The sequence below is a fragment of the Pocillopora damicornis genome, chromosome 14 (genome assembly GCF_964200805.1).
Source record: "Pocillopora damicornis chromosome 14, jaPocDami1.2, whole genome shotgun sequence".
Lineage (NCBI taxonomy): Eukaryota > Metazoa > Cnidaria > Anthozoa > Scleractinia > Pocilloporidae > Pocillopora > Pocillopora damicornis.
In genome coordinates this window covers 19,499,919-19,516,250 of record NC_142683.1, presented here as the reverse complement: position 1 = coordinate 19,516,250, position 16,332 = coordinate 19,499,919, and the positions used below count along the sequence as shown (strand labels likewise).

At 37.6% G+C, this 16,332-nt stretch overlaps 2 protein-coding genes across 2 annotated transcripts; both read left to right on the top strand.

Annotated features, from left to right (window-relative positions):
• The first annotated feature begins 984 nt into the window (after positions 1-984).
• Positions 985-8,809, top strand: LOC113679115 (death-associated protein kinase 2). The gene is made up of 9 exons (XM_027196065.2): positions 985-1,144; positions 2,913-3,113; positions 3,305-3,443; positions 3,589-3,709; positions 4,063-4,138; positions 4,849-5,019; positions 5,132-5,177; positions 6,736-6,816; positions 8,026-8,809. The coding sequence occupies exons 1-9, from the start codon at positions 1,086-1,088 to the stop codon at positions 8,131-8,133; spliced, it is 1,002 nt and encodes a 333-aa protein (XP_027051866.2). The 5' UTR covers positions 985-1,085; the 3' UTR covers positions 8,134-8,809.
• Positions 8,810-9,229: 420 nt separating this feature from the next.
• On the top strand, positions 9,230-15,348 carry LOC113679113 (phosphatidylinositol N-acetylglucosaminyltransferase subunit A). The gene is made up of 14 exons (XM_027196062.2): positions 9,230-9,292; positions 9,376-9,466; positions 9,895-9,960; positions 10,216-10,338; positions 10,685-10,860; positions 11,289-11,404; positions 11,762-11,869; positions 12,188-12,294; positions 12,422-12,504; positions 12,722-12,807; positions 13,915-14,042; positions 14,456-14,511; positions 14,712-14,811; positions 15,111-15,348. Exons 1-14 carry the CDS (start codon positions 9,255-9,257, stop codon positions 15,240-15,242), a joined length of 1,410 nt encoding a protein of 469 aa, XP_027051863.2. The 5' UTR covers positions 9,230-9,254; the 3' UTR covers positions 15,243-15,348.
• Positions 15,349-16,332: the final 984 nt, after the last annotated feature.

Genomic DNA, 16,332 nt, shown 5'->3' with positions numbered 1-16,332 from the left:
TATGCTGTAACTTTGACACTTGTACACAATACGCAGCTAATCACGCTCTTTTTAACGAGCTATAAATTATTCCGGAATTTCTCTTTCTCACGGGGATAGGAACCCACGAATATTGAAACGATGGAAATTCGTCAATGGGCTCAATAGGCAACTTACAAGAACCCTAGCCAATCCGAGATTTCAAAACTTTTTAATGAGCTTTCTAGGATCAAGAACTAACAATGGTTTTCCAGTATATTAGCAAAAATGCATTACTTTAATATTTGGCGGGGATTTTCTTGGCCCCCAAAAGAGTTGTATCTTTGGAAACAAGACAGAGTTTATCTTGCTCTTTGACAAAATTCCTAATTCTTTCGGTGAGATTAACGCCTTGATATTCTTTTGATATTGAACACCACTGAACATTTTTAGTTTCCTTCTCATTTCTCCAGGTGAGTGAGCTGCTGAGCTGATTTCACGAGGGAACAGTTTTCTCCTACGTAAAAAGAGGAAAAAAATTTTTTTAATATAACTACCAATTGTAAGTCCATAGTGTTATAAATATGAAAAAATTAAGTTAGGCATGATACTATATCATGGAGTATGTCGTTATCCGTTAAACGAACTCGGAGATTTTGGTTCCCTTCAGTTTATTCCGAAAACATTTGTTTTAACTGTCGGCAGTAGATGTCACATCGCACCAAAAGAATTAAAATGACGCGAAAACCTCGAGAAATGCGAATAGGACACAAGGAGCCATGCCGACTTAAATACGGATAATAAGCTCCCTTTTTTAATAATTAGAGGATGCGGTTAGTTTAGTTGAAAAATCACGAAGGATAAAAGCGTTTCAATCGAAAAAAGGTGTCAGAAAGTATTTGAAATGGCGAGTTGCATGTCATTCACACACCAGATAGGTCCGGAAGTTAACTTATGATCAACACCAGTTCATCAATGTTGGAAATGTTATGATGCATTAACTTTCAATAGGTCAAGAACGAGAATTAAATGTCTCTCGTCACTCAAAAGTGGTCGGGTCGTTTGAACATAAATTGGTTTCCCTGTTAATAGATGCACCCTGTTGTTGTGACTGGAGCTGGATAATCATGGAGTTGAAAAAAGAAAATCCAGATAAATATTACAACTTAAATGAGGAAATTGGAAGGTAGAATATTTTACTTTAGTCACGGAAGATAACCAAGTCAGAGGCTGTAGGTAACCGAGCGGATACAAATAACCAGGGAATGTGATAAGTTGTTTGCGAAAGACGACCTTTTTTCGCGCGCAATACGTTAGTAGCAGAGTTGAATTTGTAAGTTTTATAGTTTAAACATAGAAAGCTCTTCCAAAGGTTTCACCGCATACATCTGAGGAGCAGATTAAGCAGTGTCTTTCTTGAAGCTGACTGTGTCGTGGAACATGTACCTGCACATCGATCAGAACGTTGACTCAAATAGTCTAGACAGCAGTGAGGTACATCTCACTTAAGATATTTCATGCTGCGTGGTTATCGTTGAATTTGGGCTGATTTCCCGCTTTTTGTCGAATTAACGATTTCTTTTACAGTCTAATTTGGCTTACCTTTACTATTGAACTTAATGAGAAGAACGTAACGTACTATCTTCTCAAAATTTTTCCTAATCTTTCTGTCAATTTTAGTGTTTATGTCGTTAGTAGAGCGAGTATAAATTTTTACATTTTACTACAGAAAGAGAGCATTTCGCAATTAATCAGAGATACCTTTCGAAATTTTTCCTTCGTTATCCTGCTCATTGTTTATTCTATCATTCAGAGCTAAAAAGGTATTTTTCTGACCCCATGCAAAGGTCATGATAATGGTATTATTCTTAAAATTCTATTCATTTGTTTCCTAAACTGGAAACACTTAACGAGTTTAAATGACGAGTGAAGGGAAGTGTTTGACATCCTAAAACAAGTGATGTTGTTAGTCTCTTAAAACTCACCTGTGACTCTTCACGAACGGCAAACTGCTTTATACATCTGCTCTCTGCCTAAGTTAAAATTTTAAGAGTGCTTTGAAATTCAGGTCTCAATCCAGCCTCATCAGGGTGGAAAGAATCAGAAAAAATGTCAGATTTCCGACGAGAACTTTTATTTATAGTAACGTGAACTGAAATTTGTCGTTGATTTCGGGAAATATAAAAGGAATAGTTTTCATTCTTTACGCACAGAGCGTAGTCAATAATTCACTCAATGGGTCCAGTTAAATTCCCCGCATGCTACAGGGGTAATTTTTGTGTCCGACAAAAAATTGATTTGAAGAGAAAATTTTTTGTCACTGTTTTCCGATCTTCTATTAAAAACTGTAGGATTCTCGACTCTTCCTGACCAATCACTTATGAGTACAAACATGATTATGCGCAAATAGCTACCTACAAATACCGATATCGCTCACACTTACTAGGCAAAAGAGTTATGTTAGGTACAATCAATATTCAGACGCGAATTTTTTTTTTCAAAGCACTCGGGTATTCAGTATTCAAAAACTGGTCTCTCATTCCAGTAACTCGCCTGTTTCTTTGTATGGAGTGGTCTTCTCAAGAACTTACACGTGAACTCAAAGTATATCGTTTGTTACTGAAAGTTGATGTTGAAAATTATTCAAGGTATCACTTTTTTTTTTACAAAACAGCTGCCGGAGCAAAAAGGCTTTTAACCCGATACTTCGGTTAGGAGGGGAAAATTGAGCATATCGACAATACAGTGCAGGCAATTTGCGCACCGCGTTATCTAAAACATTTAATCATTGACAAAATGGGCATGAAAAGTGTTTGCGTCGTGACAGGTACAGTTATGTCTTTTGAATATTGAGTCGTAGCCGCGGAGATTAAAGAAGGCATGGTATTCCACACTGTATCTTTGCTATGTTTCTGTGCGGAATCAGTTAACTTTTTTCTTCTATCCATTGCCAGAGGTAAATACGCCGTTGTCAAAAATTGCTCAGACAATAAAACGAGGAAACAATTAGTTGCCAAGCTGATCAAGTACGAGGCTGATACCGAGAAGAACACAAAGCAAGAATTCGAGATAATGGCAACCCTTAAACACGATAAGCTCCTGATGGCTCGAGATGGATTCATCGTCCAAAAATATGTGGTTATCGTAATGGATAGGTGGGTACCATTTATCAACCACATAATAATCATAACACCACTGTCTAAGTCAAATTTGTGGCATAAATCACGTGGGCCACTATAAGAATAACTGCGTGTTTCGAAAGCCTTCCCTCCGTCATTATCTCCCCCTGGGGAGCGTTTCAGATTAACTTTGACAGAGATCAAATACGTTCCTTTTTCGTTCATAGGGTTGAAGGAAAAGAAGTACTCGAATTCCTGGCAGAAAAAACTACTGCAAGTGAAGAGGATGCATCCCTTGTCATTGCTCAGCTTGTTGATGCTCTTACTTATCTGCACAAGAAGAATATTGTTCATCTGGATATCAGGGTGAGAATGAAGACAAGAAAACAATTTTTGTAACGACCTCACACATCGGAGCAAAGAAGAAACCTCGTTTTGCTCAATTACATGTCCATCTGATATTATTAATCCTATTGACGCATTTGCTTTAATTTTATTTCATATGAAACAGCCGGCAAACCTTTTTGTGTCCAGAGACTTTAAACTGACTCTAATCGATTACGGGAACGCCAGGCGGATCCAATCTCCCGATGGCCAATTTGTTGACGCGGTTGGAGTCACTGAGTTCACAGGTGGGAAATAATTTTGTGATATTGTACGATTCTCGATATTAAGAGAATAAATCGTGGGAAGAATTAGAAGTGAACTTTCGATTACCAGAAACGGTAAGGTTGAACCTTTAGTGAAATAGAGACTTTTACCACAGCCACATTGTCGACCTTTTTCTCATGTTTTCATCTTTTCTATCACAAATCAAGAATTTCTCTAGATCACTTTTTCTTCAACGATATAATTTTTCATTCATTCTGTCGCTGACCTTCAACCTCAAAACCCTCCAGTTCCTTCGGGAAAAACATTCATGAATGCAAGAAACTCTTCAACATGAATTTTCTTGCATTGTTGGTCTCTGATATTTTGATTTTAGCTCCAGAGGTACTCAACTTTGAGATGACCCATTGGGGAGCAGACATGTGGAGTGTGGGAGTACTCCTGTACATATTGTAAGTCTTCTTAAAAAGTAAAAACAAAACCAACAAGAAATCACAAACGGTGAGATGCTTTGGTTTACTGACTGACCGATCAATCGATTGCCGCAATGATTCGAATTTAGCGCCCTCCTTCCGATAAGCGCCCCTTCTCTAATAAGCGTCCCTACTGAGTAAGCACCCTCATTCCAATAAACGCCACTATTCTGTTTCAGTAATAGCACTTTTAAAGTACATGTACATTGAGATCAACCGTGCTTCAATTTCTTTTAATTGCTCACTTATAAGCATCATGAAAAAAACAGTGGTCTTCGTCTCAGTCTGTCGACTATTATGTTCCGGTGAGTGCACAATTCCTTCAAACGAAATATCCCGTCTTAAAATTTTGTGGCCATTGCTTGGCTAGTCGTTCTAGCAAGGAAGGATCCAAGGACAACAAGTCCGTTTTCCAGTCTTTTTTATCCTTTTCAAATAAACATCAAAGCTTTGTTTCATATCCTGCTGTTTCTCAAAAAAGAAACAAGCGCCCTGTCCCTAATAAGTTCAGTGAGCGCCCTGTTACGAATAAGCGCTTTCCCCCTGAAGTTCCAAAAGTAAATACGCGCCCCGGGCGCTAAATCGAATCATTACGGTAATCGGTTAATTAACTGTTGGATGAACTGGGTGATTTCTTGATTAATTGTTTAATTTAGTTAACTAGCCGATTGAATGATTTATCTTTACAGGTTAAGTGCTACCCTACCCTTCACCATAGAGGACAGTGACGACCAAAATGCTGACGACAAAGTTGCTGCAAAAGTCAAATCAGTTTCATATGAAATGCCGGTCAGCTTGTTTCGCAACGCCACACAAGAAGCCGAAAATTTGATCAAGAAACTTCTTATTAGACAGCCTGAGTAAGTATCGCATTCTTAGATTGAAACAGTCGTCAGTAAACCAATAGATCGGATGTTAAATGACTGAATGAGCCGTGAACATATATTCCATCAGAGTTTTGTCTTATTTTAGGAGACGACCGACAGCTTCATCCTGCTTAGATGATCCCTGGCTCTCGGTAAGACTCTAACATGATGTTCAACTGGTACACTTGTATTTCACGCGAAAAAGAAACTCTGATGGAAAATGAAGAAGCTTAAAAAGTTAATCAAAAAAATTGAGCACACCGCTTTTCAGCGCCATTCGCTCTCTCCTTGTTTAGCAAGAGAACCTCCGCATCACCAGCATCTATAAAATAACAGCTAACTTCACCGTTAATAATGGTACTACAAACGAGTGGAGTCCAATTCGGTCTGTAACCATAGGAGTGATTAGAGTGATTTAGCACGAAACGAAACGACAGCGACGCAAATCATAGAAAAAAATTATTTAGTGGGCTTTAAAATTTGATACTTTTAGATGAATTAGCAGACTCGAGACTTAACTGGAATGAAATAATTTCAAAGTTTAATCGCCCATGTGGATTCATATTTACAAATTACTTGCCGTATCTATAACTATGCTCTGTTTGCGCTTGTTATACAACTCTCAAAGAATATAATTTCTTGGTCTATGAAACCAAAAATTCAAAGGTGATGGTGATCTTAAAAGAACCGAAGTTAGGATATTCAAGGACAAATATAAAGTTGACGGCTCGATGCAATGACTGCTAAGTCACTTCTGAGACACAACAGGATGACGTTCACGACCCAGTTTCTCACCGTATTTTTGCTGCGCGCGCCGTTGTCAACAAAATCGGACGACCGCGAAGCGGGAGTCCAATTTGTTAATCACTCGTATGATTACAGATAGAATTGGACAACACGAAGTCTGGTTACCAATTAATCAAGACTATGACAAAATTTGGGAAAGAAACTGGACATCGGTTGTACGTTTTCATATAAAAAAAAGTAGCAGTTAATTCTCGAAATGCAAGACAACAGCGCGCGTACATGACGCGTTCTGTCCACTTACACAGGCATCACGAGTTAACTGTCCTATTATCATTATCAATTATAAGCATGACGCGTACACTGTCCTATTAGTGCTCAAATCGAGCTGGTGATAACCAATCACGTTCGAGAATTTTGTTATAGTTTTGATTAATAAATGTAATGGGACCGAGTGGAGTCCAATTCGGTCAGTAATCATACGATTGATTGACAAAATCGGATGACCGCGAAGCGGGAGTCCGACTTGTCAATCACGAGTATGATTACTGACTGAATTGGACGGCACAAAGTCCTGTTACCAAATAATCATAACTGTTACAATTTCCGAAAACAAAAATACATTTAGGACAAATATGTGCAGCAGAGACAATATCTGAGTATAAAAATTCTTCAACTTTAGAAATTCCACAACTTTTTTAGGATAAGTGGTTGTTGCTAATGGTTATTGTGATCAATTTTGTGATTGGTGAATTTGACTGAAAGGACTAAGTATTATTAGCCGTTCCAACTGTCCGATTACAGGTGTCCGATTACAGCCAACTGTCCGATTACAACTCTACGAAATGATTAGTGAAAAATAAGGCAGTTACTGCGCCAGACACATTTGAGGAAATTGTGCTGATTATGATTAAATTTGAAATAAAAAAATGCACATTGCATTGATGCGCATATTTGTCTTTTCAGCCCATCCTTACTCAGAAAAGGAAATCCTCCGAGATACCAGCTTCCAAATTTAAATTCCTAAATGATCAGCTGAAAGAAGCGGTAAGTGAGTGAAAAACAACCTAAATCAATTAACCTAGTTAATCATTTCTACAATTATGGATTGGAGAAGATGCTGAAATGTTCTGTATTCAAATGTTTATAATTCAAACAAGAATAGCAATTGTCAGTAGGGACGTCTGGATAGCGTTGTGACAATCAGTAAACAGGACAGTCAGTTATCAGTAACTGAGTTATTTGATGAAGAGACAGTAAATAAATTGTCAGTCACTCAGTTAGTTAGTCATTCAGTCAGCAATCCACCAATCAGCCAGTCAGTCAGCCAGTCAGTCAGTCAGTCAACCAGTCAGTCAGACAGTCAGTTAGTCAGTCATTCAGTCAGCAAGCCAGTCATTCAGTCAGCAATCCACCAGTCAACCAGTCGGTCAGTCATTCAGCCAGCCATTCAGTCAGTCATTCAGTCAATCTTCAGTCGGCAATCCACCAGTCAGCCACTCAGTCATTCAGTCAGCCAGTCAGTCATTAAGTCAGTCAGTCATTCAGTCAGCAGTCAGTCCTTTATTCATTCAGTCAGTCAGTCAGACAGCCAGTTAGTCATTCAGTCAGTCAGTCATTCAATCAGCCAGTCAGTCATTCAGTCAGTTAGGCAGTCAGTTATTTAGCCAGTCAGTCAGCCAGTCAGTCATTCAGCCAGTCAGTCAAACAGTCAGGCAGACAATCATTCAGTCAGTCAGTCAGTCAGTAAGCCAGTTAGTCATTCAGTCAGCCGGTCAGTGAGTCATTCAGTCAGCCAGTTGGTCATTCAATCAGCCAGTCAGTCATTCATTCAGCCAGCCAGCCAGCCAGCCAGTCAGTCAGCCAGTCAGTCAGTCAGTCAGTCAGCCAGCCAGCCAGCCAGCCAGCCAGTCAGTCAGCCAGTCAGTCAGCCGGTCGGTCAGTCAGTCAGTCAGTCAGTCAGTCAGTCGGTCAGTCAGTCAGTCAAACAGTCAGGGAGGCAATCATTCAGTCACTCAGTCAGTTAGCAAGTGAGTCGATTATTCTCATGGTCAGCTAAGGAACCAGCCAGCCAGTCAGTGGTACCTAGTCAGTCAATCAGTTTGTCAGCCAGCTAGTCAGTCAGCGGCACCCGTCAGTCAATCAGTCCGTTAGCCAGTCATTCTGTCAAGCAATCAGTCAATTTATCAGCCAGTCATCAGCGTATACCAGGATACCATGGTTACTAAATGCAGCATTTGGTTTGCATTATTTTAGGAAGAGGACGAACTGATTGTTGCTTCGTGCGTTCTTCGCTCGTTTGACGAAGAAGCTTATGAGTCCCCTGAGGAGGAAGAGGAGGAGGAGGAGAAGGAGGAAGAGTAGAACAAAAAAACTTCCTCAAAACCAACGTACAAAGATGCCGTAACTCTTAAGAGAAAACCAAAATATAGAAGATAGCAAGATTTGGTCAAAAGGAAATGAGACCTAAGTGAGACTGTCGTTTTTCTTAACGAGCTGGTTCTCGAAGAAAGAGCGCTTTATAGAAGAAAGAAAGAGATACGAGAATAACAGACAAATCTCAGAAACATTTTTGTATTTCTTAGTGGATTGGGAATAAAGTTTCTTTGACCACTCCCGATAGTGGAGAGATTTGGACTGTTGATTTAAAACTTGCACATAGGATAAAGAAAGTGTCACTCTTCTTTTTTTATTGATCATTGACGGTTTGACTGTTGATTTTAAATCGTTTGAGGCTACATGTACGTTAACTTTAAAACAAACTTCAACTTGATGCATAAATATGATTGCATTCTGGTGTATGTCAGTTAAAAGTCGTGCGAACCTCGTTAACAATCGCTGACCAAGATGAATGCTGACACAGGCGCACCATTGGGTTACTGACCGTCTTAGCGTTTTCTTGAATAATCTAGATATGCTTTCGTATCAAATGGCTTGTTTTGACGCTTATTCGCACGTGCTTGAGAAATTCTCGCCATTTGTGATAAGCTCAAATCCATTCAAATAAAAACAAATCTTTGTGTTTTTATACACAAAATGATTAATTAGTTACACATTTCTATTTCTATTTTTAAATTTTAGTCCTATTATCAAAGCAGAATTAGATTAGCGCATTTACACTAAGTTTTTCCAAATAGTTCCCTATTAATTTATAAATCATCATTGTCACCAACAGTGGATTAAAATGTCCTTCAAATTCTTGCTGACGCGTCTCCAGGTATGAAAGTTATTGGCGACGGTGAGCGTGAAATTGTGCTTTAGAACAGCCTGAATTAACGCGAGCTTACCCCTTAAACTCTAATAATAACTTCGAACTGCTATAGATGATACTTTCACAATATCTTAGAAGAACTTACCTCTAGCTCTGTCCGTACTCGCAAAATTGTCTCATGCGATGGCTAGCTTGCTCTCGATTTGTGTAGCTAGTAAAAGAAAATGAACCGCTCGAGTAACCAGTCAGCGGTTCACTTCAAGAATCAACCAACATGGCTGCCCAGCCCGATCGAGAAAAACACAGCATATGGTGGGGCGATCTTTTCTCATTTACGAAGCTTTTGAACTGATTTCAACAAAACGCAACATTGATTTATTCTGATCTTTTCTTAGCATGGTTTCCGATTTCTTTTACCCAAACATGGGCGGAGTAGAGAGTCACATTTATCAGCTGGCTCAGTATCTCATTGAGCGAGGACATAAGGTAATCTAACATTCATCGTGTTTTGTTTTCTGCAAAATGCCATAAGAGAGATGAAAACAACCATTCGAAACAGCCCTTAAAAGGTTACATTTACAGACTGAATATATTCTCACCCGAACTGTCATTTCGTTTCAATCGTTATCGCATTACAATCATGGTTAGGGGGATTCCCCATTGACAGTTTCTGTCGCCTAGTCTGTTAGCATTAAACTTTATCCCTTCAGCTCAAGTGAGTTCAAAGAATATTTTCGTTTACTGATTATATCTGTAATGAAATCAGACATATTTAAGCCCTTCAGAGCCCTAATTTTACACTGACATACAAGTTACACTGATATACAAGTGTAAAAAGAATAGAAAAAAAATGTCAATGACAACTACCATCAGAGTTGACAGGTCATGTTAGAATTTAATAACTTTCATGTCAGGTCGTGATTGTAACACATGCCTATGGCGAGCGAAGTGGAATACGTTATTTAACAAACTACCTCAAGGTATGCAATGGTTCCTTTGTCGCCTTTGTCATATTTTCTGTGAAATAGAAACTTTTGCAGTATGATTGTTCTAAATCTTTACTTTGTGATGTTACTGTTTTTAGTTTTAATGCCACACTAAGTCATCCAGATGAAGTGTGCAAAATTCCAATCGATAAAGACATGCAAGCCAATCAATTGACAGCATTAGAATCAAAACATTGCACAATCTTGAAATAATGAACACAGCGTTTATGTTTTACTGTCTTCTTACAGGTCTATTATTTACCTTTTGGTCCATTTCACAATCAGTGTGTACTGCCAACTCTGTACACAACAATTCCATTAATGAGATGTGTGTTTCTGCGAGAGAAGATAACTATAGTTCATGGACATTCTGTAAGGCATTGCTTTTAGTATCATTATTTATATTTTATTAGTGTTTTTATCATTGTAGTTATCCTTCAAGTATTGGTTCTTCTGGCAAGATTTTTTATCAAAGTAAAATATAAGTTATGCAGCTAGAAATTGGAATCTTTTTTTTTGTAAACTTTATTGCAAGCTAGCAACAGGTTTAGAATGGTGGGTGGGGGAGACAGATTAGTAGGGCAAAAAAATTCAGATATTTTCTTTTCTCAATTTCTTTTGGTCAGTTCCATTTTCTTCATTCTTTTTCTGCATCACTTGCCTGTCTGTAGTTAATCAAAGATCAGTATGAATATATTTTCTGTGTCTTCTTTCCTAGGCCTTTTCTACTCTTTGTCATGATGCTCTTCTTCATGCTCGCACCATGGGACTTCGTACATTATTCACTGACCATTCTCTGTTTGGTTTTGCGGATGCTAGTTCTATCATAACCAATAAGTTTTTACAGTTTTCCTTGGCAGACATTGATCATGTGATCTGTGTTTCACATACAAGGTTTGTAGTAACCTCAATTTTTATAACACTAGCATCTCATTTATTTCATGATGAATGTTCTTTGACTTCAAAACATTTATGTTAAACTAAAGTAAGCATATGGTGGAGCATATGCCATTAGCTCCCCACAAGGTCAGATCTTAATATAGTTGTTATATAACTATATGAATAAATAAAAGGTCGGTATAAACTAGGAAGTTATCATGATGAAAAATTGTCCGCTTGAATGAAATGTAGAGAGGCTACTTCAGATAGTGATCATAATTGGATCATACATTTGTGATAATAAAGCAGAATTAATCTCCTAGGAGATTCTTGTCAGTTTGTTCTACCTGGTGTGTTATTTTTACTATCTCAATATTTAATTTTAGTTTATTCTACCTCACATCAATTGGTCTTTGTTTACCTGATGTTGTTTACTTTGCTAGTAAGGAGAACACTGTGTTGCGAGCATCAATGAAGCCTGACATGGTATCAGTGATTCCTAATGCTGTAGATGCCAATGTATTTACACCTGATGTTTCAAAGAAAATTCCAGGAAAAAGTGAGCTGTTGAAATATTGAAGTAAATTTTTTTTTCATAAATGATTGCATGAGGGAACATTTAATCTGAGATGATAGGTAGGCAATGAGGCATGTTGTATTTGTGTGCGTCAGCTGTGACTATCTGATATTGAACAAGTATGTGTTGAATTTACCTGAGTAATTGAAAACATGGAAACTAATATCTCAAAATCTTCCACTAACAAACACTGCAAAAAGAACTGTAAATGGAGACTAAGCTCAGATATCTTGTTTCATAAACCAAGCAAACCTCAGGATTTTCATGCTAGTTTTATATGTACACGTAGTCATATATTTGTGATATTGTGGTGAATTAACATTTTGAGTTTTTTATTAGTCACCATTGTGGTAGTAAGTCGGTTGGTGTATAGAAAGGGTATGGATTTGTTGGCTGGAATACTCCCCATCATGTGCGCCAATCATTTAGATGTCCAGTTTATTATTGGTAAGTCCACGTAGGAGAAGACACTTTTAAAGCTATTTACCAGCTTAAGTTGTCTTGAAGATCTTTGTGAAATTGTGTGTCATTATTAGCACCAGAGATCAATGGAAATCGTCAATCCTTTAACTCTCAAGATCTGATTGTTGATTCTACCCCCTCACCACTATGCATTTCCTTGTAAATTAGTTATGAGAATTTGGTGTTAGATCAAGATAACAACTTGTATCTGTTAAGTCTGAGTATTACAGGGTTAAAAGGACTTGAAATCTTGACTGAATAAAATGTTTGTATTATTTAATGAAGTATATTTATTTTGTGTAGGTGGTGATGGCCCAAAAAGAGCTCTCCTAGAGGATGTTTGTGAACAGTGTAAACTTCAAGAAAGAGTCCATTTTTTTGGAAAATTAAAACATGAGAAAGTTAGGGATGTAAGTTTATAACTTTACTTTCTACCATGGAATGTTAAGAATTCTTGGATGAATTACAGATGAAATTTTATGTTTTAATATAGAACATGTTCCTGGGCATTTCAAATTGTTGTTAATTCCTTACTAGGTGCTTACTCAAGGTGACATATTTCTCAATACATCATTAACAGAAGCATTCTGCATTGCTATTGTTGAAGCAGCTAGCTGTGGGTAAGTTTTCATTAAACAACAAATTTTTGTTGCCAGTTTTTGACAGGCATCTTAGGGTATCAAGTTTGTGAATGACATGTTGACTTTGGATTTTGATAGTTTTCAAATTCAAACTCAAGCCCTTATTATTAGGAAAATATCAACACTATTTTGTTGGTAATACTAAGGTTGTAATAAAAGTAGCCATTCCATTGATAGCAATGATTTTTTACACCAGGCTCCAAGTGGTCAGCACCAGAGTGGGTGGGGTCCCTGAGGTACTACCAGATGACATGATAAAACTTGCTGAGCCAAGTGTGAAATGTAAGTTAAATGTCTCTATAAAGTGATTTAATGCATGGAAAAAGCCCTGAGTGACCTCTCTCTGTTAGAGTACTTCTTTCTCCTTCTACACTGTCTTGTATTTCCTCACAAAAATACAAGAAGAATTTGAGTTTTTATTCTGTACTTTACATGTTAACCAAGCGAAGAAACAATTTGTGAAAAAAAGGTCAAAGCATTCTAACATCCTAACATCATTACTTAGTAAGACTTTTTTCGTATAACTTTTTTGCCTCAATAGAGGGCTGTATAGAAGATGACTTAAAACTTCTTTTTATCGATTAAAGGAAAACAGCAATTTTACAGAAATGTTTATGAAGAGATATTTCCACAACATTTTAACGTGGTAAAAATTTCAAACTTGAGAAGCCAGAGTAAATTTTTCTGAAAGTGTTCTGAAAAAAATTGCAGTTGACATGAATGTGACCATATAATTTATTGAGACAGTAGTAAAAGCACAAGTGAGATTTAATACTATACAGTTCAGTCCCCACGAGTGATAACTTAATATTAATGTCTATTAATGTGTAATGCGAGCATTCTGACAGAATTGGACCTGAAAAATTGCGCTACTGTTCCTTCCAGTGAGTGTGAGGCGCTTGCGTGGACGAATTTTTGATTTAACAATGTTCTCAAATTGTTTAGCAGTTGGAAAGACTTCATTCACGAACTATTGACGGTGTGCCTGTTTTGGAAACATTATGTTACAGAAAAGCGTGAGGAAAAATTCAAAGGAGAAACGCGATTCTTATGATTGAATTTGTTTCTGTTCCAGAATGCTCTTAGACATGTGAAGTGTGTTCGAAGAAACCCGCGGAACCATCTGTATAAGAAATTATCTAACGAGCGAAGCCTTAAGTTGAAAAAAAGAATTGTTTTTCTTAGTGTGGTTTGCAAGGTTGTGAAAGTCATTTCTCATCAACAAGTCATACTTCGGGTTACGCGGTGTTAACCATTTTGCCGCAAAAACAGGAGACCAATTCTATTTAGACAGTGTTCAGTTGAAAAGTATAACCAATTCTAATAAAACGACCAACAAATTAATACTAATTACACGTAGATTAATAACTTTAACAAACCGTATTTCAGCCCTCGTGGCAGCTTTGGAAAGCGCTGTAGAAGCTGCAAGAAACAATACATTTGTAGCGCCAAACGTAGCCCATGAACGAATAAGGACAATGTATACATGGCAGAATGTAGCTCGACGAACAGAAAGAGTAAGTTTGCGCTCTCTTTTGACACATTTTCTTCACTAAATCTTAAATTTGAAAGTTTTCCAATTCCCACGCGCTTTGCGCGGGAAAACTTGAAAAAAGCAGTAATGAGCAGGAGACACGTTATCGCTGTCAGTTACGTCACCTGTCAGTCTCGTTTCCATGGTTTCTCCTTTCATAATTGGAAAATAAGCCTTGAGATTCACCCTCAGGTTCAACGTCACGTAAACTGCGTGACACACAATGACAGGGAAACACATATACAACAGTTGTAGAGGTGTTTTATAGAGGGAGAAACGAAAGCTTTATATAGCGACGAGGAATTTCACTCGTGCCTGTACTCTTGACGAGGGTTTGTTCATTGGAATCACTTATTGCTGGATAATATGTTTGCATTTTGTTTTTTAATTTGTTAGGTCTATGACTTGGTTAGCACAGTACCTCGTGTTTCATTTGACGAGCGACTCAAAAGGTAACACGTGAAGCAGTTTAACGATTATCAAATCGTTATTTCCACTCGCACGGTTTTCCCAAACTTATATCAAGTTTATGACTTTTTTTATTTATATCCCGGCAAGACTTTTCCTAAGCCTTTGCTATCAAGTACTTTTCTTCTCCTTTTGGATGTTCTTTTCCTTTATTTTAATCTCGATTGTATTTTATCATTATTAGCTTGTACCACTGCGGCCGTGTGGCAGGAAAAATTTTCTGCATTTTAGCAGTAATTGATCTGTTTTTACTGTGGCTTCTCGAATGGTTTTTTCCGAGAAAGGTAGGTGCATATAACAAAGCCGTTTTCCTCAGAGTTGTCTATGCCCTGTTTATTGATCAGACATTTGACTGTCACGTGAAGCCTGTGGTCCCGTCATTTTTATGCTACACACCCCTTCCTCTCCCTCCCCTCTCTCCCCTCCTTTCCCTCTATGGGTGCTTGATATTTGAATCCTTAATAGTCAAGAGGTTTTGGTTTCCTTTCAAGATAACAGACCCTTTAGCCGAAAAGGTTGTTCACTCATCGCTTGTTGTCTGCTGTTGTATGCTGAATTTTTTTTTTTTTTTTTTTACTTTTAGAATATAGATATGGCACCCTCTTATCAAGAACAGAAAGACAAATGGAATTCCAGAGACGAAATCATAACATCTGGTCAAACAGCGTTAGTGATCGACAAGAAAAGACAAATCGATTGTTCTCTCGTGAGATGACATTTGCAAAACGTACGCGATGCGAAATTACAAGGAAGTGTTATGTTAAAGCTTGAGATTAACATTGAGGGGCAAATATAAAATAAATATTTAATATATTTTATGATCCTCTGCGAGCGAACATTTTGTATAGGTAATCGCAAGAGGCCGAGTAAAATTAGAGTAGTTTATTGCAACATGTATGGAAAAACTACTTAATGCTGATTGGCGAAGACAGAGGGCATTATCTATTAATTTTGGTAATTATTCCGGAAGAAATTACTCGAAATTGAAAACAATGAAAAAAGCTCAACTTTAGAAACACAAGCTGTGAAAAGAAATTTCATATCTACAAGCAGCCATATATTATTTTGTTTATCACATAAACACAATAGCCCTTTACTGACAAGAAAAGTCAACTTTTTTAATGTATGAAAATAAAAGGATCGACAATCCCCCGAATAAAAGTCGTAAGGTGCGTTAGTGCTAAGGCTCAAGACGAAAAATGCGTTGAAACACCTCAAAAATGAACAATGGACGTAGTTTTCAATATACAAAATTCTCAGTTATTGACTTGGTTTTTACCGACAAAAGAAATAATTCAGGTAAACGACCAAAATCAGCCCGTGGCAAACCTTCCAGTTGTCGATTTTCGTTCCCAGCCGCGAGAAACGCCATTGAATACGAAGCTCTATGTTTTTCTTCCCGTATTTTGGTTCCTGTCCTTCTAGGAAAATTAGAACGTCATCGCCTGTGAGCGATACGGATTTTTCAGTGTTTTAGCAACCACAATCAAAAAAATATTCGACAAACGACCTTAAATTAGGAATGGTTTTGCCGTTCATTCATCAACCTGACCAAGTGGCGCGAAAGGCGAGTGACGTGTCATCAGCGATATAGAACACATGTGAAAAAATACGATATTCTTTCACGTGTGCTGTTACGGCTTTTGTAAGGGCTGGAAATCCCTGTCTAACACCATGGTTTATATGATGAAATCAAATTTTTACCTCTATATTGCAAACAAGTGATCGCATAAGGCCGAGTGAAATCAAGGATTAGTGTCACTTGTGTTTTCAGAAGTTGCAGAAATTGTCCGCGTTGCTGCGCG

Coding starts and splice junctions, on each gene's coding strand:
- LOC113679115 (XM_027196065.2), top strand. CDS start 1,086: ATGGAGTTGAAAAAAGAAAATCCAGATAAATATTACAACTTAAATGAG. Junction 1,145..2,912: donor TTAAATGAGGAAATTGGAAG/GTAGAATATTTT, acceptor ATCCATTGCCAG/AGGTAAATACGCCGTTGTCA. Junction 3,444..3,588: donor TTGTTCATCTGGATATCAGG/GTGAGAATGAAG, acceptor CATATGAAACAG/CCGGCAAACCTTTTTGTGTC.
- LOC113679113 (XM_027196062.2), top strand. CDS start 9,255: ATGGCTGCCCAGCCCGATCGAGAAAAACACAGCATATG. Junction 10,861..11,288: donor ATCTGTGTTTCACATACAAG/GTTTGTAGTAAC, acceptor TTACTTTGCTAG/TAAGGAGAACACTGTGTTGC. Junction 11,405..11,761: donor AAAGAAAATTCCAGGAAAAA/GTGAGCTGTTGA, acceptor GTTTTTTATTAG/TCACCATTGTGGTAGTAAGT.